The sequence below is a fragment of the Leiobunum rupestre genome, chromosome 5, assembly GCF_980474605.1.
Source record: "Leiobunum rupestre chromosome 5, qqLeiRupe1.1.hap1, whole genome shotgun sequence".
NCBI classification, from domain to species: Eukaryota; Metazoa; Arthropoda; class Arachnida; order Opiliones; family Sclerosomatidae; genus Leiobunum; species Leiobunum rupestre.
Genome location: NC_143388.1, coordinates 58,126,328 through 58,150,359, shown reverse-complemented (window position 1 = coordinate 58,150,359; position 24,032 = coordinate 58,126,328). Strand labels below are relative to the sequence as shown.

The 24,032-nt window shown below is 37.9% G+C and overlaps 1 protein-coding gene across 3 annotated transcripts in view; it reads left to right on the top strand.

The window, feature by feature from the left end:
* The window catches only part of LOC149945394 (uncharacterized), a 109,371-nt gene that overhangs the window by 59,703 nt on the left and 25,636 nt on the right, over positions 1 to 24,032 (top strand). For all 3 annotated transcript variants that reach the window (XM_090175240.1, XM_090175241.1, XM_090175242.1), the window contains exon 2: positions 5,811 to 6,114. In XM_090175240.1, the coding sequence (XP_090031366.1) occupies positions 5,982 to 6,114 (133 nt within the window). In that variant the 5' untranslated portion in view covers positions 5,811 to 5,981. The remainder of the gene's footprint in view (positions 1 to 5,810; positions 6,115 to 24,032) is intronic.

The window sequence follows — 24,032 nt, the reverse complement described above, 5'->3', positions numbered from 1 at the left end:
AATTACCCATTTCGTGAATTTATATTTTTAAAAAATTTCGTAGGTATGTGTGAAACCGAGAAAATCCCATGCTTTTTTAAATGAAGATTTTTTTGGTTTTGAGTGGTCAAAAACATCTTCGGTTGCCATGGAAAATCGAATGGGTAGTACGACGTCTACCTTTGGGAAATTTCATATCTCACATAGCTCTACATTACGCCCGACTTTGAAAAAAATCGGCAATAAACACCTCGGGTACTCTCCTTGTTAGTTCGGTGACGATTTTAGATGATGCTATTAATAAATTTGTTCCGTCCATGTATACAAAAACTTTTATTTTCGACTAGTTTTTTTACAGTCTAGAAAAGTTACTTGCACATGGAATGAGGTTACAACTTGTCGCAGGAACCAAAAATAATAATAAATTAACGTTCAAAGGACGAAAATCCAATTTAATCTAAATCGTAAAACAAATATTCAAATAGATACGGTACAAAAATATTCAAATGAAAATAATTTGAATTAAATATTATTGAGCTGCTATTCTATAAAGAAACGAAGGTCTGGTCTGAGATGCTAATTTGTATCTTTGATTAATTTGCACATAAAATACTTTTGATAATATGATTTTCAATTAGTGATTATTTTTTGCTCTTAATATTTTCTATTCAAAAAATATTCGTCGTATTTTTTAATCTAAGAAAATTCAATAGTTGTATCTCTCAATATGCATGCAAATCCCAAAAGTACGAATTTAAATAATGTCTATAAAAATGTAGTCTAGACTCTGGTTGGTTTTTTGCCTATCCAGTTGCTGTCCCGACAAAACGGTACAATGAACCTCATTTTATAAGCAATTCAGATACCCTGGGTTTCTATATATTTTTATTGCTAGGAAAACGTCTATTGTATTCCATTCGGTTGCTGCTTCGGGGGAAATAGATTTGGGATATTTTATATCGGGACCACTGCCTTTACAGCCTTTGTGCTGATTTTCTTTGGGCGGTGTGGAGGTGATGTTTGTAGGGCCTCGCTTCAATTGCATAGGGGCGCATTGTCAACAAAATTCGAGTTAAATTAAACGTGTTTACGCGATGTCTTACGCGGTCTTTTTGTTAATCAAGGATGTATGTAATCTCAGTTTTCAAACCTCGTGTATTCAGTCATGCTTGTTTTGATTGAAATAAAAGGACTTTTATTAACAAATCAGTGATTGAAATAAAAGGACTTTTATTAACAAATCAGTGATTGAAATAAAAGGACTTTTATTAACAAATCATATTGATTGAAATAAAAGGACTTTTATTAACAAATCATTGATTGAAATAAAAGGACTTTTATTAACAAATTGATTGAAATAAAAGGACTTTTATTAACAAATTGATTGAAATAAAAGGACTTTTATTAAAAAATCATTGATTGAAATAAAAGGACTTTTATTAAAAAATCATTGATTGAAATAAAAGGACTTTTATTAAAAAATCATTGATTGAAATAAAAGGACTTTTATTAAAAAATCATTGATTGAAATAAAAGGACTTTTATTAAAAAATCATTGATTGAAATAAAAGGACTTTTATTAACAAATCATTGATTGAAATAAAAGGACTTTTATTAACAAATCATTGATTGAAATAAAAGGACTTTTATTAACAAATCATTGATTGAAATAAAAGGACTTTTATTAACAAATCATTGATTGAAATAAAAGGACTTTTATTATCAAATCATATTGATTGAAATAAAAGGACTTTTATTATCAAATCATATTGATTGAAATAAAAGGACTTTTATTAACAAATCATTGATTTAAATAAAAGGACTTTTATTAACAAATCATTGATTGAAATAAAAGGACTTTTATTAACAAATCATTGATTGAAATAAAAGGACTTTTATTAACAAATCATTGATTGAAATAAAAGGACTTTTATTAACAAATCATTGATTGAAATAAAAGGACTTTTATTAGCAAATCATTGATTGAAATAAAAGGACTTTTATTAGCAAATCATTGATTGAAATAAAAGGACTTTTATTAACAAATCATTGATTTAAATAAAAGGACTTTTATTAACAAATCATTGATTTAAATTACTTAGATTAAATTGTATTTACAAAAACGTACAAAATATTTTTCTAATAATGTTAATTTAAATAAAGCAAATTACAAGTAGTTACTGAAATTAACCTTAATTAAATTTAATATTAGTTTATTTCTAATGCACGTAATTAATCAATAAATTAGCCAAGAAATAGGGGCCCAAAATTTAGTTAAAAGTTTAAAACAAATTGATTTGGAATTCTTTTTTTATATTATGGGAATAATTTAAATTAACGCGCTTCAAAGTAAAGTTTTGAACACGAAAACTAATATTTACAGTATTTAGAATAACGTACGAGTCTGAAATATCGCGCAATTACAACTTAATCAAGAACGAAACAACTTCAACCAAATGCTTTAACTAAGAATATATAAAGGTTGCAGCCCGTTCACCTCGTGATGTACCGAAGAAAAACCACGCCTCTTATCTTATCTAGCTAATATCTAAACTAAAAAAGCTAGTGTTGTAAGTTGGAAAATTTTCCGGAAAATGACCGAGGCCTTTCCGAAAAAAAAACATTTAATTCCATAATTAGTCTAATATTGTTTGAAAATTTAAATAAAGCGGCATTTTCGAATCTAAAAGTAAAACTAAAAATCTAGACTAGCTTTAAACTGATTAACTATGTAACACTATTAATATTTTGTAGTATTTTTACTGTTATTAGACATTTTATATCGATAAAAGTTAAAAACCCTTAAAACGTAATTTTTTATCTTTGCGATTTGCGGAAACCATGTATTTCTGCGGAAACTTTTTCTGCATTTTATTTTTCTGGAAAATGAACAACACTAAAAAAATCAAACAATATTAGAGATGAAATTGTAAGTATTCAGTTAGATATTGATAATATAGATGGCGCTACATCCCAGGCTTACTTAATTTTTATTAAAATATGAATTTTCGCTCGTGAATTTCTGTCTGGTTTTGAAAAACTATAGAAATGTTTGACCCGAAATGGGAAATTTTCACGCGGCGAAAGGGAAATTTAATTTTCGCGATCTGGATGAGATCAAATATATTAATCCACCGACTGTCGAAATATAAGAAATAGAAAAGAGAATGTTTAGGAAAAACTAAAAATTAAAATCCTTAGTGATGATTTTAGTCAAGGGCTAAGACACTCTGCGGACTCGGTGTACACTGCCGTACCTTTGACAGTGCTAAATGGAACTCGCGAACTCTTGTAAATATGTACCTTTAACAGTGCTAAATGCACGAACTCGGTGTAGAGATTGTCTGAGACTGTCTTACCCCTCGATTTTAGTTTTATTAAAAGCACGCTTTTCACATTTTCTCTTAAAATTTCTAAGCTAACAATGGAGCTATCGAATACCACCGAGAAAGCCAGTTTTCTAAAAAGGAACTACCTTCACCGTTAGATAGCGTGATACTTAACTCCTTCCCCATTCCACGTACCAATTATGCAAATATTGTTTAACTTAGAATATAGTTAAATTTTTGCCAAAAAGTGCACGCGCTAGGCTCTGTTTAGCGTAGTAAACAATCTTAAATGTAACCTAGAATTATTTCAGTATGGACTCTTTTATGAAAAGATATGTTGAGGACACTCCGCAACCGACCAAAAATAGACTTAACGTTTAGATTAATGGATTCCCGTTTATAAATACTCGCTTTAATTACCACTTCGATGATGTTCGATGATAAAGGATAGGTCTTCGAAATTGGTGGGTTTGTTTGAAGTACGAGGTTGGGCTAGAGGTCGTATATACTTAAACCTTCAACGGGGACCCATTGCTCTTGGGCCAAATTGGACCACCCCGACGTATATTTGTACATCGGAACCCTCCCTTCCGTAAAGGCCACCATCCAGGTTAAGAAAACTGGTGATCTATAACCAGACGGAACCCCCATGTAGGCATCAACCCAAAAACCCATTCTAGATAGATGTATACGAAATCAACTTCTATACAAATAAATTTGATTCTTGTTCGCATATTCCTTTCTTATTTCTTCGCTGAAGGAACACTTTCAATACAATCTACTTCATTATTGTGCTGACCAGTGCTCAAAGACGGAACAAGCTTTTTCATAAAACGTTTTTAGAGTTTGATCGAAATTTTTGGATCGCCATTTCTGTATTGCATAGGGACATCCGACAATTTTTTTTTAATACGTAGAAAGTGTTGTTAATTTAAAAATAATATTACAAGTCGATTTAGTTCCTAAAATTTTTAAAATTCTATAAATAAGTAAAATAGCTATTCTGATTAGAGGTTGGCGTTTGGATAATAATTAATAACTTGATCTTTTTATCCACAACCGACGATTATCCGAGTTCTTCGGTTTCCCCTTCCATAAAAACTTGTTGAGGTTAACGGTAATAGTGAGTGTAGGGAGCTGTTGGCTCGCGTGGCATGCAGGGCTTGCCACCACCCTCCTACGCATTGAAACACGGCCACCTGAATTAAAGGCTTCAAAAGTCGCTTGATGACTTAGGCCTAAGGTGGTGCCTTGGATATTAGCCTAGCTGAAATAAAATTATTTTTTGCATGTTAAATCCCTTTCTATCCGTGAATAATAAATAAACAGTTCCCGCAATTTTTATGGTTAATCGATATTTTGGCAGTTAATTTATCTGTTTTGCCCACCTCGAGTTCTGATGTATTTCGAAATTAAAATATTGTAATATTTTAAAATAATATCAGTAGCTCTAATGAATTTTTCTCCGTAATTTGAAATGTTAATATGGTAATATTTGAAAATAATGTCAATAGATTTGATATATTTTATTCAACCAGGAATCCATACCTCTACTTGGAATGCTTATCGCGGTAGATTTTCGTCTCGATGTGGCTGACGGTTTTTTTGACGTCACTACAAACAACTACGCGAGAGGGGAGCGCGCGCAGAGGGGACTTTTTCTCTCGTAGGCGGGGCCAAAGACGTCAGAGTGATCTTACCATACGCGATACGGCCGGATAAGCATTCCAAGTAGAGGTATGGATTCCTGTTCAAGGTTTTTGAAATCTTAACATTGGAATATTTAATAATAATACCAGTGGCTCTCCTACGCATTGTAACCCGGCCACCTGAATTAATGGCTTCAAAAGTCGCTTGATGACTTAGGTCTAAGGTGGTGCCTTGGGTATTAGCATAGCTGATTATTATTATTATTATTATTTTATTCAAGGTTATTTAAAATTTTTGATATTGCAATATTTTAAATTAATTTGAATAGCTCTAACCGACGATACTTCCTACGCAAATCAAGTCAATTTATCGTTTGAACCACTTCATATTATTCTATAAATATTTATCGTTTTGGATAATAGATTAGCGGATCTCCAAATGAAAAGCGTCCAAAGATTAATTCAAAATAAAGCGAGAATGAACAGTTAAAATGTGTGTGTGAACTCGGTCCTGGCTCAATCAATTTGCGCCCTCCCGTTCCATTCTCTCCGTTTCTATATAGCAAAACTTCTCATTTACGGTAAACTCGCTTCCCCCCGCTATAATAGAGCATACGTCACTTCGGGTACCTCCTGTTATTAAGGTTATATGGTCCCAATACCGTCCCCCCCGTCCCCCGTCACCGGCCCTACACCGAGGGGTGTGTGTGTTCGTAAAAAATGGTTACGGTTCAGTAGCGCATTTTGGCTAACCCCCCGTCCACTCCCCGGGTCGGCGTGCGTCCCCCCGAAAGCAAATGCCCCTTTCCGAAATTGTGAATACTATTTTTCGGTTTTCTCTCCCTCCTGGCAGATTTACCATAACAATGAGCGGCATTGGGGCTTCGGTGTCGCGGTCCTCAGCCTGGCTGGCCCGAGGACGCTGAAGCCGAGGACAGACGGTGCCTTTTTCGGGAACCCTTCCGTCGCCTCGACAATGATGAAGAGACGAAGTTGCTAGTTACCAACCCCCGAAGTCCGAGTTATGTCGGTCAATTCTGCCGGGGACTTCCACGGACATAAGTCGCCCATTCTAGGACAGCGTTTCTGCTCGACTCGTCTCGGATTGCGGACGTTTCGAATCCTTGTCATCGTATCTTTGTTTACATCCGTCGCTGGTAAGTCAAAATCGCCTTTCTATGTGTTATTCTCTTAAGGCTGGTATACACTAGGGCCAAAACGCCACAACGGTGACAGTCGACGCAAAAATATTGCACTAGGCCTAACGGGAAATTTTCGCGTCGACGTTCACCGGCGTGGCATTTTTGCCCTAGTGAAAACCAGCCTTTATTTTCAATTTTGGGAATTTGGTGTCGTGGTTGGCAAGGCTTAATTTAGTGGGTAGTTCGCAAAATTGAGTACTACCCAAAAACTTGTTGAGGTTAACGGTAATAGTTAGTGTAGGGAGCTGTTGGCTCGCGTGGCTTGCAGAGCTTGCCACCACACTCCTACGCATTGTAATCCGGCCACCTGAATTAAAGGCTTTAAAAGTCGCTCGATGACTTAGGCCTAAGGTGGTGCCTTGGGTATTAGCTTAGCTGATTATTATTATTATTATTATATGTTAAAACTTTGTCTCTCAGTCGTTTTGGGTAATGGTAAAATTGGTTTTGACTGCAATTTTTAAGCAAAAGTGACGTGTTATTAAAATTTTTATTAATTTTGGTTAGTATAAATCCTTAAAACAGGCACTGATGGTTGGTTAGTACGTCATTTGCGCACGAGTAATATGACGTTAGCCTGACGTAAGCAGTGTATTATACATCGAAAACACGTCTGCAAATACGCGGTACTGTTTGTTTTAGAATAACTAGCGCCAGCTACCTCGTGAAAATGATAAATCTGGTGGCAGAAAGGCGAAATTAGGTAATCCATCATAAATATGGAACTTTATAGTCCCTTTAAGTTTGTAGCCAGGAATTGATCAAAGGGTTGTCTTCGCGCGTCTTCTCTAGAACACATCAGCGGTAAGCCGCCTACGAAATCCGTGCATTTCAACCACGGAGATTACAGCCCTTGGGAATTATCGAAATTAATTCATTTATAGTAGCGTATGTTTCGCTAATATGCAGTTGCTAAATCATACATTAGCATAAACCTTTTAAAGGTTATCGGATTTTGGGAACACGCTAGGAAGAAAATTATCTTTGTTTTACATTTCGTTGTCCTCCAAACGCTTGGCTTTAAAGTTTACTAGAAATATTCAGTTGAATCGATTTGAAAAATTGGTACTACTCGAAATGACCAAAGAAATCTAAATTGGTAATATATGTAACGAGGAATTAACTTATGTAACTTCAAAAATAAATTAACGTCATTTGTTTGGAATACAAATATTTGCAAATTGCTTATAGGTAAACAATTATTTCGAGGGGTAAGACAGTCTCAGATAATCTGTACACAGAGTTCGTGCATTTAGCACTGTTAAAGGCACATTTTCAAGAGTTCGCGAGTACCATTTAGCACTGTCAAAGGTACGGCAGTATACACCGAGTTCGCAGATTGTGTTACCCCTCGAATTATTTAGAGCGAAGCCCTTAGAGGTTCAATTTTAATGCATTTATGTAGTTTAGATGGCGCCAATTTAAACCTTTTGCTGGAAAGGGAATAAATTCTTAATGAATGTTTTATTGCCAAAACATTAACAATTATCTTAAGTGATTTTTTTGTGAAAACTAGAATGAAAAATTCAAAAAGAATCGCGATAAAAAACAATTTTTTTAATAATTTAAGTTTTCAACTGTTTAGGCTGTTGAAGCTAACGGGTAATTTTTTAATAATACATGTAATTTTCCCTGTGAAAGAATCTTCTCCTTTGGCAAATATAGAGGTCGGAGATGGTTAACTTTTATTCAATAGATAAAGCTCTCAAAATTATTCGTAAAACATTTTGATCAAGTAATTTATATTTCTGTATTATCCGATTAATTTTTTGATCAATTTGTAAAATTAATCGGAAAAACGACGTATTTTTCGATAAAAAGCTCAAATTTTACGAATAATACATGTTTGTTAATCATTTTCCGAAATATTAACCGGTAAATTTCTTTGTTTACATTTAACCGTCCACGACCTCTAGGCAAATATCGGTCTATAAAGATTTCGATTTTCTATGTTTAACTAGTGTTGGTATATAATTTCCCGGAAAAATAAAATCGGAAAAATAAAAATTTTTAAGGGTTTTTAATTTTTTTTTAACTTTTCTTCGATGTAAAACGTCTAATAGCAGTAAACATATAACAAAACCTCTAATAGCGTTACATTGTTAATCAGTTTAAATCTAGTCTAGAGGTTTAGTTTTACTTTTAGATTCGAAAAAATTAAGACGAAAATGCCGCTTTATTTAAATTTGCAAACAATATTAAACTAATCATGGAATGAAATTTGTTTTTATTTTTTTCGGAAAAATACGTAAAATTTTCCGACTTACAACACTATTTTAACAAATAACATTTTTTAAAATCGATTTCAAAGAAAATGTGAAAAACATTGTGCAATAAAGTATTTGTCGTGTGTTTACGTCCATGAGTTATTAATAGGCGGACAACTTAAAGGGAAATGTGGTGTAAATTAGTGTAAAGACGGATGTATTATATTGTCGTTAATTATTCCGTTGAAATAACACGCCAGGAGTCTCGCGTTCGAAATGGCACCCTTTGAAATATTGTAGCGCGTAAATTTTAGACAAGTTCTAGGCGCTCATCGCTCGTACATCATTCTCGATCTCTAAATAATCCTTTGGTGTTCCCGGAACAGTTGCATATCCGAGTGCCCCGTTGTTGGATATCTAGTAATAATTAATTACGCCTTGTAATAGGCGTATCTCTTGAGGGGGTCCCGAGCTCGAGAGAAGCGAGGCTTAACTCGGCCTGGATCCTTTATACCGTCTGCTTTTGACTTTGACTAACGGTTATATTACCCGCTCAGAAACTAATTCATAATTGACTGGCCGAGGGAAATGGCAACTCCCGAATATCGTTCTGAATTATTCTGGTTCCGCGATAAATTTTTCCAGTCTGGCAACCAGGGTTTGAAGATATACTTCCACTATATCATTTACGTCACTTGAAAGTGTAACTTTATTGGCTCCTAAGAAAAGATTCATCGATTATTGAGAGAAAAACGTTCCTTCTAATATTACATTTCCTTGATCTGTAAATATTACTTTGGAAAATATTGGGACACCTGCGTTCGGTTTACTTTCAAAATAGAAAGATTACATTTTTTCAGTGAATTTCGTTTTGCCCTCAGTGCCGTATTTCCGCCTAGGCCAACCTAGGCCGTGGCCTAGGGGCCCATCCTTGGAAGGCGCCCTCCAGTGACCGTAATTACTGTATTCGAAGGCATACATCTATAATATCAATCGTAATTTATATTGGAGAAATTCCTAGGTAGAAGATTTGGTTTTAAAATTACCAAAATTTCTGCCTGGCAGTTTACGGACGCAGCCTTAAATCGCAATTTTGCATAATTATCGCGTATTTAGTCGACGATTGTTAAGAGCTTTTATTTAGTAATATAACCGTGGAGCTCAGACTTCTACGCGGAATCAGGGAAATTCAGGCACAGCCTAGTTCCAGGTATAAGAGTAAATGCAGCGCGTGGAAAAAGGGGCCCAGACTCCTTATCTGCCTATGGGCCCAGGATCTCTAAGTCCGGCCCGGTTTTCCCTGACAAATATTTATCACTAATAAAAACACAATCGAAATTAATCGAAACTATAATTAATTAATATTTATCGTTAAATCAAATTTGGAAATTTTTATTTTTGTAAATTGAATAGCTTGTAGTAGAGCTTCGAGTCTTGGCGGTTTAGAAATTTCAAAAAGCCATTATAGTTGTTTTCCACTCTCAACGTAACTTTTTGGAAAAGTAACATTAAATTCTTTAAAATAAATTACATTAGTTTATTAACGACCTCGCAATTTACGTACTGTTCACCGAGATAAATAATCTGCGTTAATTTACCAAGACAAATAGCGTTTTCTATCCAATTTAGTCGTTGATGTTCTTGTTGCTGCTTTTAAAATGCAGATTAGCACCGTTTAAGTTATTATATGCAACACAAAATAAAATAGCTCTTTATATAAAATACGAGATGTCACGTGATTACGTTAGATTCATCGTGCAGTTAAAGTTAGAGAGCGCGCGCATATTTTGTTTTTTTGTTGAGCTCGCGCGAAATATTAGGAAGCGCGCGCTCCAAAAAATAACACTTTTTATACATGTATGCGTACATATTATTTTATAGAAAGAGCTATTGATGATGATTAAACATTTGTAAGTAAATAATTAATCATTTATTTAAAAATTGTTATTTTAATTGTTTTGACAAACTTGTATGTTTAATGAAAGCGTAATTGTATTAACTTTCTTTGACAATAACTAAAATGCTAAATATGAAAACTCCCTTTATTTAAACCCCGCACAATATCTAAATAACGATCTGTGCCTGTCCTTGTAGGTCTTGGACTGTTGAAGAGTCGCAATAAAAAGCATTATTATTATTATTATTATATTATTATTAAATCATTTTTTCAGTCCTATTTACCGGAAACTCAAAGCGCATACGCCGTTGTGGTACTTTTTAGGAAGATGACTAATCTGACAAGACTATACGTTAAAGTATTTGTTTACCCGCCTTACAAATAAACACACAGACTATTATACCTTAAAAAATCCAAATTCCACCTTCTATATTTGACGAGATCATTGGCACGATCGATCAAAAGACGATCTATAAACCGCTGTCAAGTTCTAAAATTTACGATGGCCCAAATATTTGGAATATATTTGAAATATTATTTCTAAAATAGTCCGTTTCCCGCTGGCAGGCATTAAGAAAGTAAATTGAGTATGTATATTTTTAACGAGTAGTGACTCATGTCAGGATCGAGATAGCGGAGGTTAATCGGGGCACCCCAAAATCCACAGTGGCTTCCGACGCCCGGGACACCCTCGCCAGTCAGCCTACCCCAGACGCTACGCCCCCCGTTTTTAACATTTTAAAGTTAAATTGACGGTATTCAACCTTGGAATAAAGGGTGCCATCCCCCTCAAGGTGAAAACGTAGGTTAATTTAGCGACTGGCGACCCGGTAGCCTCGCCACGTGGTTGTCCCGTAAGCCCCGAACAGCTGAAAGCCCCGAGTTGATGGAATGGCGGAGGCCCGATTGATTGGCTGCAGTTGGCCGCCGTTTTAATCTGTAGTATCGATCATTCGCTAAATCCATCCTCGATTTCGCTATTGTTAGAGCCGAGGCTTAAGGAGACAATCTAAGATGCCTATTGGCGTAAAATCACGTCCTTAACGAATTTGATAATTATTGGCGAGATTGAAGGTGCTTAGCCTTTCGATTGATGTGTCGCCATAAATGCCCCTTTAATCCGAAAATGGTTTTATTCATTATTTTGCTATCGAGAGTTCCGAAATTAGGGGATCTATTATTTATCATTTCTCGTGCGTTGATAATCGGGGAAAGTTTCGATTGGCGTATTATTAGGGTTATTTGCGAGGTTAAGCGCCCCCTGACGTTAAGAATGTGTACAATTTTGTCTTAGTTATTTTCGCAATTGCCATTAGAACGTCTACGGGATTTAACAACCCCTCAAATAAGAGAGACTAAACCATTAGATTTCCATTTACTCGAAGAGGAAAATGTCTTGTTAGATTTGAAGGTCACGATTTTCCTGGTTTTGTTGTACTTAATCATTACGTAACTAACGTAATTAAATGTACATTTTTGTTATACCTATTTTCACCCCTGATAAATAGATGTGGCGATTAGAAATTTGTGTAATTTTTCTATTGGTCTGTCACAAAGCGCCAATTGTTCAAATTCTTTTTTACATAAATAAAAAACTCTAAATGGTGGACCAAATTTGAGTCCAAAATTGCAATCCAAAATGTTTCATATTTGTAGCAATTGCAATGTATAAAATTCAACTTTATTCAGATTTGAACCAAATTATTTGATCCAAACAGAAATGGATTCAAACTGCACGCGTCTTGATTTACAGTTATATTCAAATTGGGGCGTAAGCCATCCCTTACGAAAATGACTAGATGCAAATCTACGATAGCATTCAGTTACAATATCCTTCACGATGTCATTATGAAAAGCTAATTTCCAAGACCCTTGTTTCCATAAAATAGATAAAAAACAAGCATTCAATACCCCGATACCGTTCTAGTTCCAACTAACACATTTATGCCGACAGATGGTGCTGAGAGAAGCTCTTGGGACTTTCGGAACCGCTACGTTCGATGAGCTGGAGGAGTTTCGACTGCTAGATTAAATCTAGGACAGAAAAAACGTTCGGAATATTGAAAGAGCATCCCTAAAATCGCGTCTAGTTTCTGATCTAATTGAAACTAAACTATCCTTGACTAAATACCCGCAATTAAGATTCGCCATATTTTCGATTCGCCGTAATTTCGGTCGTTCAAAGTGTGGATGCCGTGATAAGAATGACCCCAACAATTCACCGAGTGTCCAATTTTACGGACAGCCAGTTAAACTATAAAGGCTAATTGGGTATTTGGCCGTACGCGAAAGGACAATTTTGAATAATCGGAAATATCTCTGGCAGCCCATTGCCGCCAGTCGGCGCTGCCGCGTTCTTAATAGCGAAATAAACGCTCACGCTCGGTCGTTCAAAGAGGGGGGGGGGGGGACCAGTTATTCCGACGCGGGTCGGACCGGGTCCTTTTCATTCTGGTAATTATAAGGTTAGCCCGGAGTTCAAGCCTTATTGGCGTCGACGGTCCCCTCTTAATGTAGCGCGTGAAATTTAGATTAGTCGAGAAAGATTATATTAATGCGTGTGTCGGCTTCGTTGTTTTCATCGAGGACTCTGGAGCCCTTGTTATGAAAAATTTATACTATTTTTTATCCCCGATTCCTCTTGGGGAATTAACTTCGTGTATGTTGCTCTAATGGTCTCGGCGCCGCCCATCGCCTCGGAACCTTTTCAAAAACGGATTTAACTCATTTATACAACTGGAGTAATAAAAGTAAAGGTTTTATAAAACGCCCGTTCTCTCGGGGACCATATGTCACTGAGAATGAAATGGGATAACTTTCTCGTTACTTTACTTATGGCATTACTAGATATCGAGTTAACTGGCCTATATTCGAAGTAAAGAATATCAAGGTAAAATGGTAGGCGACACTCTTGGGGAATTAACTGCAAGCAGATGAAATCGCGAGCGCGAAATTTTTCGTTAGCAATAACGCATATTTAAAGTACTGGCTAGACTCTTGACGAGTGACAATGACGTTTCCGCACGTGTATCAAACGAAGTTTTTTAATACATTGGCGAGAAAATGATAAAAAAACAAAGTACAAAATTGATATTGTTTTGCAAAATTTAATATTTTTATTCGAAAAGGATAATGTTAAAGTAGTAATTATTAAAATATTCAATTCTAGTATTTTAGCACATTGTGTATAGCTAAAGTTAATATATTTAATATATTAATATATTTTACTCTGCTGCGTTGCGGATATTTCAAATCATTTTTACGTCTTAAGCCCCCATTTTCACGCTCGCTGGTAGCGGGTAAAAATCGTCAAAATCCGCTTCAGCTATACACTTTTTTACTTTCCGCGTCGATCTGTTTCAAACAGATATTTTAGCTTTATTTTAACGCTTGCGAGTGGCGGAAGCGAATTTTGACGATTTTTATCCGCTACCAGCGAGCATGAAAATGGGGCTTTACTGTTTTAATGCTGCACTCCTAAACTCCTTATATACATCCTTGATTAACTGGGTTTATGTCGCTCCAATGGTCTTGGTTCCGCCCATCAAGATTATAAGCCTGTTCGAAAACTGATTTAAATTCGTAATAAAATGAAAGGGTGAAACCACCCCCTCTCTCCGGGACCATATGTCACTGAATAACATTAACAGAACTAGCGTTATGTTGCTTATGATAGTAATAGCTAGGTTGGTATTGGGTTAAATCCTACGTATGTCAAGGTAAAATGCCAAAGGAAAATTACCGGAAACTTCTTAATCTCTTGGTAACTTTAGGCATTGATCTTTCCTGAAATCTTTGCAATTTGCAAACATGTCTCGTATAGCTTCGAAACGTTGGTTAGAGCTTGTCTCTTCCTAATCTACCTAGGAAAGGTGCGATACATCACTAGACGTTTCGGGATACGAAGGAAACTTACACCGGAAATTAGGATCAGATGCTTAAAATAATCTTTAAAATTAACTACTAATATTTAAGTTAAAAGGAACCACCTATGGACTGCATTGCAAAGGATGATAAAATTAGCGTATAAGTAGATTAGTCCATTATGAAAAGGGATCAAAAAGCTAAACCCTAAACAAATTTGAAGAAATTTAAAAACTTACAAATAGCTCGTACCGATAGGTCTTCGAGCAAACAAAAAGACGCGAAACTTGGACCGAATCATTTTATTCAATTTAATTTCGTTTTTCACTCGAAGATCTATTTGGTCCGAGTTTCGCGTCCTTATGTTAGCTATTTCTAGGTTTTTAAATATCTTAAAATTTGTTTAGGGCTTAGCTTTTTTATCCCTTTCCATAACTACTTATTCGTTAATTTTATCAACCTTTACTAATATTTAAATTGTGCTATTCTAATGTTACTCTTATTACACTTCAAAATATTATTCCAATGCTATAAAATAGTAAATATTTGCTTTAACCATGTATTTGTAATTAGGGATAATGACTAAATAGGAAGGCTTACTGATGTACACCAGCCGCTTTGCAGCGCCTCAAGAATTCTGTTCAATTACGAGAATCTTAGTCGGGGCGACAGTACGTGCGATAGTTAGGTTAGGCTTAGTTCATGAAATTTTTTAAGCTTAGAAAGGAAAGGATTCTAGTTAATTTGATTAAAAAAAAACCTCAGCCATACGCGGCTTGCTGGATATTTTTACTTAACACAATAGTTAATTACCATTTACTAAAACTTTTAATGCACCAATTTAATAATAGAAGATCTAAATCTTACTAAGCTTAATCATTTAACCGACAATAACGGCGCCATTTTGTCAAAATTGAACGTGAACGCGCCATCAATGAGGTAGAATAAATAGAGATCCAAACAAATCTGGAATTCGCGGGACACATTTCTTTTGAGTCGGATAATTAGGCTTAAGTTTCAACTTTATCCAATCGTGTTGGTGCCATCTGTTTCAATAAGCAGACACTTCTGAAAAACATATTAGGGTTTAGTTTTCCACTAACACGATAGAGGGCGCCAACACGATTTGATTAAGTTCATTTACTAGGCCTAACTCTCCAACTCAACAAATACTGTCCCGCGAAACGGTAGGTCCTGGAAGGCGGATTTGGATCTCTATTTATTCTACCTCATTGCGCTCCAGCTTCTCTACGAAACTACCCCGGAAATCGACTTCAGCGACGCCAAGTTTGTCCACAATGAACTAAATTTAAACGTGATTTTCTTATTCAGAGTATTAACGCGTGCTTTTTAAAGCCTGAACAGTGAGTCCCCTTAGATTCTTGGTCCATGTTGAGACAACCGGCGGCCATCATGGTAGAATGAAACACTGGTACTAGAGTGGTTGGGAAAATGCCAATCGCGTCGGAAGACGTCAGTTCTAGGAAACCAATGAAACAAACGGCTGGTTTGATTTTTAAGGAGCTTAGTTTCCAAGCATGGAAATCAATTCGACATAAGGTGGTTTCTTTTCGCCTGTTCTCGGACTAAAAGTGTACTCTTTTTACCCCAAAACGTTTAATTCGCCTGTCGGGGATGAGAATTACTCCGCCCCACAAACTATTCGCTTGTTCCGGAGTATTAGGGCTACACTTTTTAGTCCTTCTGAAAAGGAGGTGTAAAGAGAGTAAATCGGATTTTGTCGTCTGATAACCAAAATTTATCCGCTAAAAAGGCCATAGCCTGCCATTTTGGAAGAAAGTTTTTACTCCGACAAACTATTCGCCACCACAGAATCTGAGTGGAATTATTACACAGCGTTACTCTTCTTACCCTACTCCGAAATTTCGGAACCAGTGAAAAGAAACCACCTACTGTCATATATTATTCTCCCTAAGTTGAAATAAATAAAATTATTGCTGTATAATAATATTTTTTACAAAATCATATCATTTTACGGGAATTTCATATGCTTACGATACTAAGCAGAAAGTATTGGTTACACTCGTACTATGGAATATAGCTAATGCAAATAGTTTTTTTTTTTATAAATTTCGCTGTTATTATAGCCAAGGCTTAAATTTCACTTTGGTCTACTTACATTAGTGTTTGAAATTCCGTAAGTTCCGAATCTTTGTCAGAAATGAAACCTAAATACAATATTTACTTTTTGTGTGAGGGACTAGCCACTCGAGAAATCTGGCTTACTTTAAGAAAAAAATCTTAAAATCAAAAACTATGAAATTTCCAGAAAGATTTCTAAATCTTAAGAAATCTGTAAAATTTAACAAGTAAACGAAAATATAAAAAATAATCCAAATTCATGAAAATCGGAAATCTATAATGTACATCTTAAAAAATCGGATTATTGTAGGAATTATAAAATCATTTCGAATCGAAAGAATCTTGAGAAATCGTCAAACAGAAATTTAGTGTACCATCGCTATGTAGTTGTTATTATTATTAATCTTGCTACCAACGTAATTTTTGGACCGAATAGACGCGTGGCATGAAGGGCTTGCCACCACCTTCCTACGCATTGTAACCTGGCCACCTGAATTAAAGGCTTTAAAAGTAGCTCGATGACTTAGGCCTAAGGTGGTGCCTTGGGTATTAGCCTAGCTGATTATTAAGCCCGCCTTTTTATCACTTTTCAAGCTCTCTTAGAAAATTAGCTTTACTGTGCTCGAAAAATCAAATTTCCAAAATATAGCTTCGTCCCGGCGATCGAAAATCCGAAAAATCTTGTTAAACATTTAAAACGTTGTTCATAGACTGAGTCAACATAATGCATATTTAAATGCGTATCAACCTAACGAACTGTGGCAGCTACGAGGAACAAACAGCACCCCACACAAGGAGAACGTAGCCCATCAAAAGTCGTGCATTTTCTTGTGTACGTTTTTCATTGGTTAGACGCTTCCGCGCCTGCTGCCGTTGAAGGGAAAAATTCTAAAATTGTCTTCCCCCACGCCCGTAAAACGTTCAGTCCAATGAAATTTGTACACAACACTGCATTACCGTGTTTAAAGGCTAGCGGCGTTCTCCTTGTGTTTGTTGCTCCTAGGTGGCAGCTAGGAGCAACAAACACAAGGAGAACGCTATAATAAGGCTATACAATTCGATCATAATTCGTTACTTTTACAGTATTACTTCAAAGCAAGTGTGGGCTCTAGGGTAGTACCTCGATTACTTGTTGGCAGCTAGGAGCAACAAACTTAAGGAGAACGCAGCTAGCCTTTAAACACGCTAACGCAGTGTTGTGTACATATTTCATTGGAACGTTTTACGGAAAGGGGGAAGACAATTTCCGAATTTTCCCCTTCCGACGGCAGCAGGCGCTAAAGCGTCTAACCAATGAAAAATGTACACAAGAAAATGCACGACTTTGGACGGACTGTTGCGTTCTCCTTGTGTGGGGTGCTGTGTTTGTTGCTCGTAGCTGCCATTAGAGGCAGTTTTAAAGGTACAAAGACGAACACGCAAGACAGTAAAAAATGTATCGTAGAAGCTGGCTCGCGCACGACGTTTTTTTTTTCGTGAAATAAAGGATTTTCACGTGCTATTTTTTGTTTGTTGTAAAAGAAGTTGCATCACTTTTGAGGCACCTTTTTTCGAGGTTGATTAAGGTCCTTGAGAATTTACGTCACCGGCGTCTGCTTTAATTGAGAAAAGTTTTTTAGGGAACCAATGAGCTAATAATTTTTTCATTTTAGGAGGAAGGAGATAATAATAATAATAATAATAATAATAATAATAATCAGCTAGACTAATACCCTAGGTCTAAGTCATCAAGTGACTCTTAAAGCCATTAATTCAGGTGGCCGGGTTACAACGCGTAGAAGGGTGGAGGCAAGCCCTTCATGCCACGCGAGCCTACAGCTCCCTACACTCACTATTACCGTTAACCTCTACAAGTTTTTATGGAAAGAGGAAAACGAAGAACTCGGGGGAAAACCCTCTTTATACCAGTGGGGAGAGAACTGGCAAACTCAACGCGGAAGGAGTAGTTCCGAGTTTTCAATGTAGTCATTCTCCCGAAGTAGAAACAGATACATCCTTGATTTTAGGTGTATAGAGAATATCCGGGCAGCACCCGGTTCGCCTCGTGATTTCTCGGGAGAAAACCCCCGCCTATTCTTCCTTTCATATGTATATAGCGAAACTTGTTAATTCAAATTGAATTATTTATGGCTTTCCTTTTGCTACTATTTGATGTTGGTTATTGTTTATTTATACCAAAACTGCGAAGTATCTGTAGCGAGGGGTGAGGAGACAAATATTTTCGAAGAACCAGTTTATTTAAGACTGTATTTGCAAAAGCTTATTCAAATTTAGTAGTAGCAAAAGTGACATAATTACCAAAAGTGTGTCAATCGGACTTATTTTTTAATGAATGTTACGAGCGAAATACAAGTTGGGAGGGGAGAAGGGAAAGTACGCCTTGGGGAGGGAAGGAAGTTAAAACCAACAAATAACGCCTCGTAGTGAGGAACGGAGGAACTAACAACTATGCTTAACCCAACACTTAAGCCTTTATCATGTCCTTAGTGTCGGGTTACCTTAGGTCAACTATTGTAAGTACCACTGGTCAAAATTAGTGTATTTTTTGATTTTTCGTCGTTCTGTGGAGATGCTATCGCCATCTACCTACGATATAATACCATAGATTAAAAAAAATCCAGAAAGGCGACAATAAATAGTCTTTTATGTGGTCGATCTCGAGTCGAGCATTCATTAAACTTTTAGCATACGAAAATAGAGGGATTGTCACACATTTGGTAATTATGTCACTTTTGGTAGTAGTATCAGTGGACGTAAAAGCCACCAAGGTAGAATCCCTTCATACTAGCTTCGAAATACCCAAAATGGAAAATTCCGTAATCGTATTTACGGAGTTGGCCAGGTGAAAAGTGTCTCTTGTTTACCCGACTAGCACGCGAGGTTTTTGAGGTAGGGCAGAGCTATGGGTCATACGCGAGAGTCGCGACGCAATTGGCGAAAGGGTTGATACCGTGTCCGTGTCACGTCGCTATCTGCCCCCCCGACGCTGGAAGACTTTAATCTTGGGAAACGATTTATTTCGTCTGTCAAAATTGTCAACCGGTGTGTTGTTTAGCTCGCCGTACGGGGGATCCCGTTGAACCTACGGAGACCCGTATATACGGAAAGTCTCGGAAAAGGGAATTTAGTTTCCTTTTTGCCCCGTCAGCTCAGTTCGTTTCCCCCGATTTTTGCCGGAATACCATCCATCAGTTTCCTTGTCGAGTGTCGCGACTTCAGCTCTGGTACCGGGGACGGTGCTTACGCCCATCTCGACTGCGGACTTTACAAAACGACTTTGTAGATGCTCCAGTCGTGTCAAACAAGAGCTACTTTAGCAATACAGTTGCGGAATAAACAGTCGTAAAACATACGGCGAGGCTTAACTAAAGGCCCATTCACACGCGACAACGTTTTGCCTCAACTTTGTTAGCCTACATAAAAGATACGACGGAAGCGTCAATTTAGGTCCTAAAGGTGAAACGTGAATCCGTAGAAAATATAGAAAAGGAATAGCAACATTAGGCCTGTTCACTTCCGGTATTGCCATGACCATATGTAACATAATTACTCATAAGTATGCCCCTATAACATTTCCATAGAAATATTATTATGAGACCTTGTTTCACACGGAAATGGAAAATTATTATATTCCTTGCGCTATTGAAAAGGTTACCATGGAAACAATATCTAGTGATCGCGAGGCACGAGCTGTACCATAGATTGTCAAAACCAGAAACGCGTCAGGAAATTACTTAACTAACTTCCGTTTTCTTTTCGCCTGGTCTCGAACTAAAAGTGTACTCTTTTTACCCGCCTGTTCCGCGGATGAGAATTACTCCGCCCCACAAACTATTCGCTTGTTCCGGACATGGATAAATAATAGTAGTTCCTACCTGGATATATAACTCTAGCTAAGTGTTTGTTACGGGTTCTGCCTTGTAGGTGGCTACGTGTTACGGGAGTTTCGGAAATTCTCCGTTAACTTCGCCGAAGCGGCGCTGCTGTCGCAAAAGCCATTTGCTTGTCAGGTTTTTTCCCAAGTGATATATCCAGGTAGGAACTACTATTATTAATCCAAGTTCCAGAGTATTAGGGCTACTCTTTTTAATCCTTCTATAAAGGAAGAGTACAGGAGTAAATCGGATTTTGTCGTCTGCTAGCCAGAATATTTCTGCTAAAAAGGCCACAGGCAGCCATTTTGGAAAAACGTTTTTACTCCGACTCAAACTATTCGCCACTGCACAGAATCGGAGTAAAATGACGTCATAGCCTTACTCTTCTTACCCGACTCCAAAATCCCGGAACAAGCGAAAAGAAACCACGTATAGTTAATGACGCGTTTTTCGTCACGGAGTTGAAAGTGACGTAACTTACGTCATATCCCGTGAACAAGGTTTCATTTAAGAAAATTAATTTTAACGTAATTATGAGTGATTATGTTACATATGCTATAACCTCGTTGACTCCTAAAAAATTATTAACCTCATTAAGTAGTTCACATATATGCCGCAAACCAGCTTGGCGCTGTATATAACTTCCAGGTAAATAAATTTTTGTTTGATGCCCAAGGCCTATTAAGAATTAGGCCTTTCGTAAACAAAACTAACGCTTACTCCGGAGAAATAATTAATAACTAATGAAATTGAACCGAAGGAACTTATTTTGAAATTTCAGCTGAAAAACGCGTTTTAACGAGTATTCGCGACCGAAAACTATCGCTACGCCCTCTTTTGGTTGCCGTTGAAAACTGGGTAGCGTATTAGCGTGTTCGAAGGGTTATGCTGAATGAAATAGACGCTCTGAAAGGTGAAAATTAGCATTTTATTATAATTTTACTCTGTTTTGTGTTTGACCATAACAGACTCTACATAGACTCGTTTGGGTTGCGAATTTATCGGCAACAAGAAAAGATCACCTACTGAGGACAAGCAAGTAGCTAAGCCCCGCCTTAAAACAGTCGCCATGACATTATTCTACGTCACTGATCACGAGTCAAAATTTCACAGGATCTTTAGTCAATAATCACGTGACCACCTTGGGCGTCTTAATGTCATGACCGATATAAACTCGTTACCATGGAAACTAAAATAGGCCACACCCACGAGCAAGCTACGAAGTGTTTTGCCTATCTAGACAAAGATTATTTGGGCTTTAGAACCTCGATATTAAGCTTTGTCGAAGGTACAGTTTTCTGTAGAATCTTGGCGGAAACCACAAAATAAGTCACCAGCTAAAGCTCTTAAAAAATTCAGCTACCTAATGCGCTCGCGCTAATGCACGTCGCCGTGTCATTGTGGAATTGTTTGTCGCTTGTTTTAGCAAGCTTAGAAATTCACACCACGGGGGACTTTAGCGGCGAAACTTATGTATTACTAATGTATTAATTACTTATGTAATGACCAAGCTGGAACTTTGATGGTGAGGCTTTATAAATCGAATCATTGTTCAAAATTTAGGCCGTCTGGCCAAAGAAAATATAGAAGAGGAATTGAAACTGTAGCTAAAACTATCTCTACGTTCGAAACCTGCTTTCGGATAATAGCATTTCACTAGACGACGTTTACGGAAGTAACTATTCGTGACGTATCCTAACGGGAAATTTCTATTTGCCTTCCTTTTTCTTTGATCTGGCAGACTAAATTTCGAGAACATTGCCTGGCACTGCCACGAGCAGACTAAATTTCGAGAACATTGCCTCGCACTGCCACGAGCAGACTAAATTTCGAGAACATTGCCTGGCACTGCCACGAGCAGACTAAACTTCGAGAACATTGCCTCGCACTGCCACGAGCAGACTAAATTTCGAGAACATTGCCTCGCACTGCCACGAGCAGACTAAATTTCGAGAACATTGCCTCGCACTGCCACGAGCAGACTAAATTTCGAGAACATTGCCTCGCACTGCCACGAGCAGACTAAATTTCGAGAACATTGCCTCGCAGTGACACGAGCAGTCTTAATTCCGAGAACATTGCCTCGCAGTGACACGAGCAGTCTAAATTCCGAGAACATTGCCTCGCAGTGACACGAGCAGTCTAAATTCCGAGAACATTGCCTCGCAGTGACACGAGCAGACTAAATTCCGAGAACATTGCCTCGCACTGCCACGAGCAGACTAAATTCCGAGAACATTGCCTCGCACTGCCACGAGCAGACTAAATTCCGAGAACATTGCCTCGCACTGCCACGAGCAGTCTTAATTCCGAGAACATTGCCTCGCAGTGACACGAGCAGTCTTAATTCCGAGAACATTGCCTCGCACTGACACGAGCAGTCTAAATTCCGAGAACATTGCCTCGCAGTGACACGAGCAGTCTAAATTCCGAGAACATTGCCTCGCAGTGACACGAGCAGACTAAATTCCGAGAACATTGCCTCGCAGTGACACGAGCAGACTAAATTCCGAGAACATTGCCTCGCAGTGACACGAGCAGACTAAATTCCGAGAACATTGCCTCGCACTGCCACGAGCAGACTAAATTCCGAGAACATTGCCTCGCACTGCCACGAGCAGACTAAATTCCGAGAACATTGCCTCGCACTGCCACGAGCAGACTAAATTCCGAGAACATTGCCTCGCACTGCCACGAGCAGACTAAATTCCGAGAACATTGCCTCGCACTGCCACGAGCAGACTAAATTCCGAGAACATTGCCTCGCAGTGACACGAGCAGACTAAATTTCGAGAACATTGCCTCGCACTGCCACGAGCAGACTAAATTTCGAGAACATTGCCTCGCAGTGACACGAGCAGACTAAATTCCGAGAACATTGCCTCGCTCTGCCACGAGCAGACTAAATTTCGAGAACATTGACTCGCACTGCCACGAGCAGACTAAATTTCGAGAACATTGCCTCGCAGTGACACGAGCAGACTAAATTCCGAGAACATTGCCTCGCTCTGCCACGAGCAGACTAAATTTCGAGAACATTGCCTCGCACTGCCACGAGCAGACTAAATTCCGAGAACATTGCCTCGCAGTGACACGAGCAGACTAAATTCCGAGAACATTGCCTCGCAGTGACACGAGCAGACTAAATTTCGAGAACATTGCCTCGCTCTGCCACGAGCAGACTAAATTCCGAGAACATTGCCTCGCAGTGACACGAGCAGACTAAATTTCGAGAACATTGCCTCGCTCTGCCACGAGCAGACTAAATTCCGAGAACATTGCCTCGCACTGCCACGAGCAGACTAAATTCCGAGAACATTGCCTCGCAGTGACACGAGCAGACTAAATTTCGAGAACATTGCCTCGCACTGCCACGAGCAGACTAAATTTCGAGAACATTGCCTCGCTCTGCCACGAGCAGACTAAATTCCGAGAACATTGCCTCGCACTGCCACGAGCAGACTAAATTCCGAGAACATTGCCTCGCACTGCCACGAGCAGACTAAATTTCGAGAACATTGCCTCGCACTGCCACGAGCAGACTAAATTTCGAGAACATTGCCTCGCTCTGCCACGAGCAGACTAAATTTCGAGAACATTGCCTCGCACTGCCACGAGCAGACTAAATTTCGAGAACATTGCCTCGCACTGCCACGAGCAGTCTTAATTCCGAGAACATTGCCTCGCAGTGACACGAGCAGTCTAAATTCCGAGAACATTGCCTCGCAGTGACACGAGCAGACTAAATTCCGAGAACATTGCCTCGCAGTGACACGAGCAGACTAAATTCCGAGAACATTGCCTCGCAGTGACACGAGCAGACTAAATTCCGAGAACATTGCCTCGCAGTGACACGAGCAGACTAAATTCCGAGAACATTGCCTCGCAGTGACACGAGCAGACTAAATTCCGAGAACATTGCCTCGC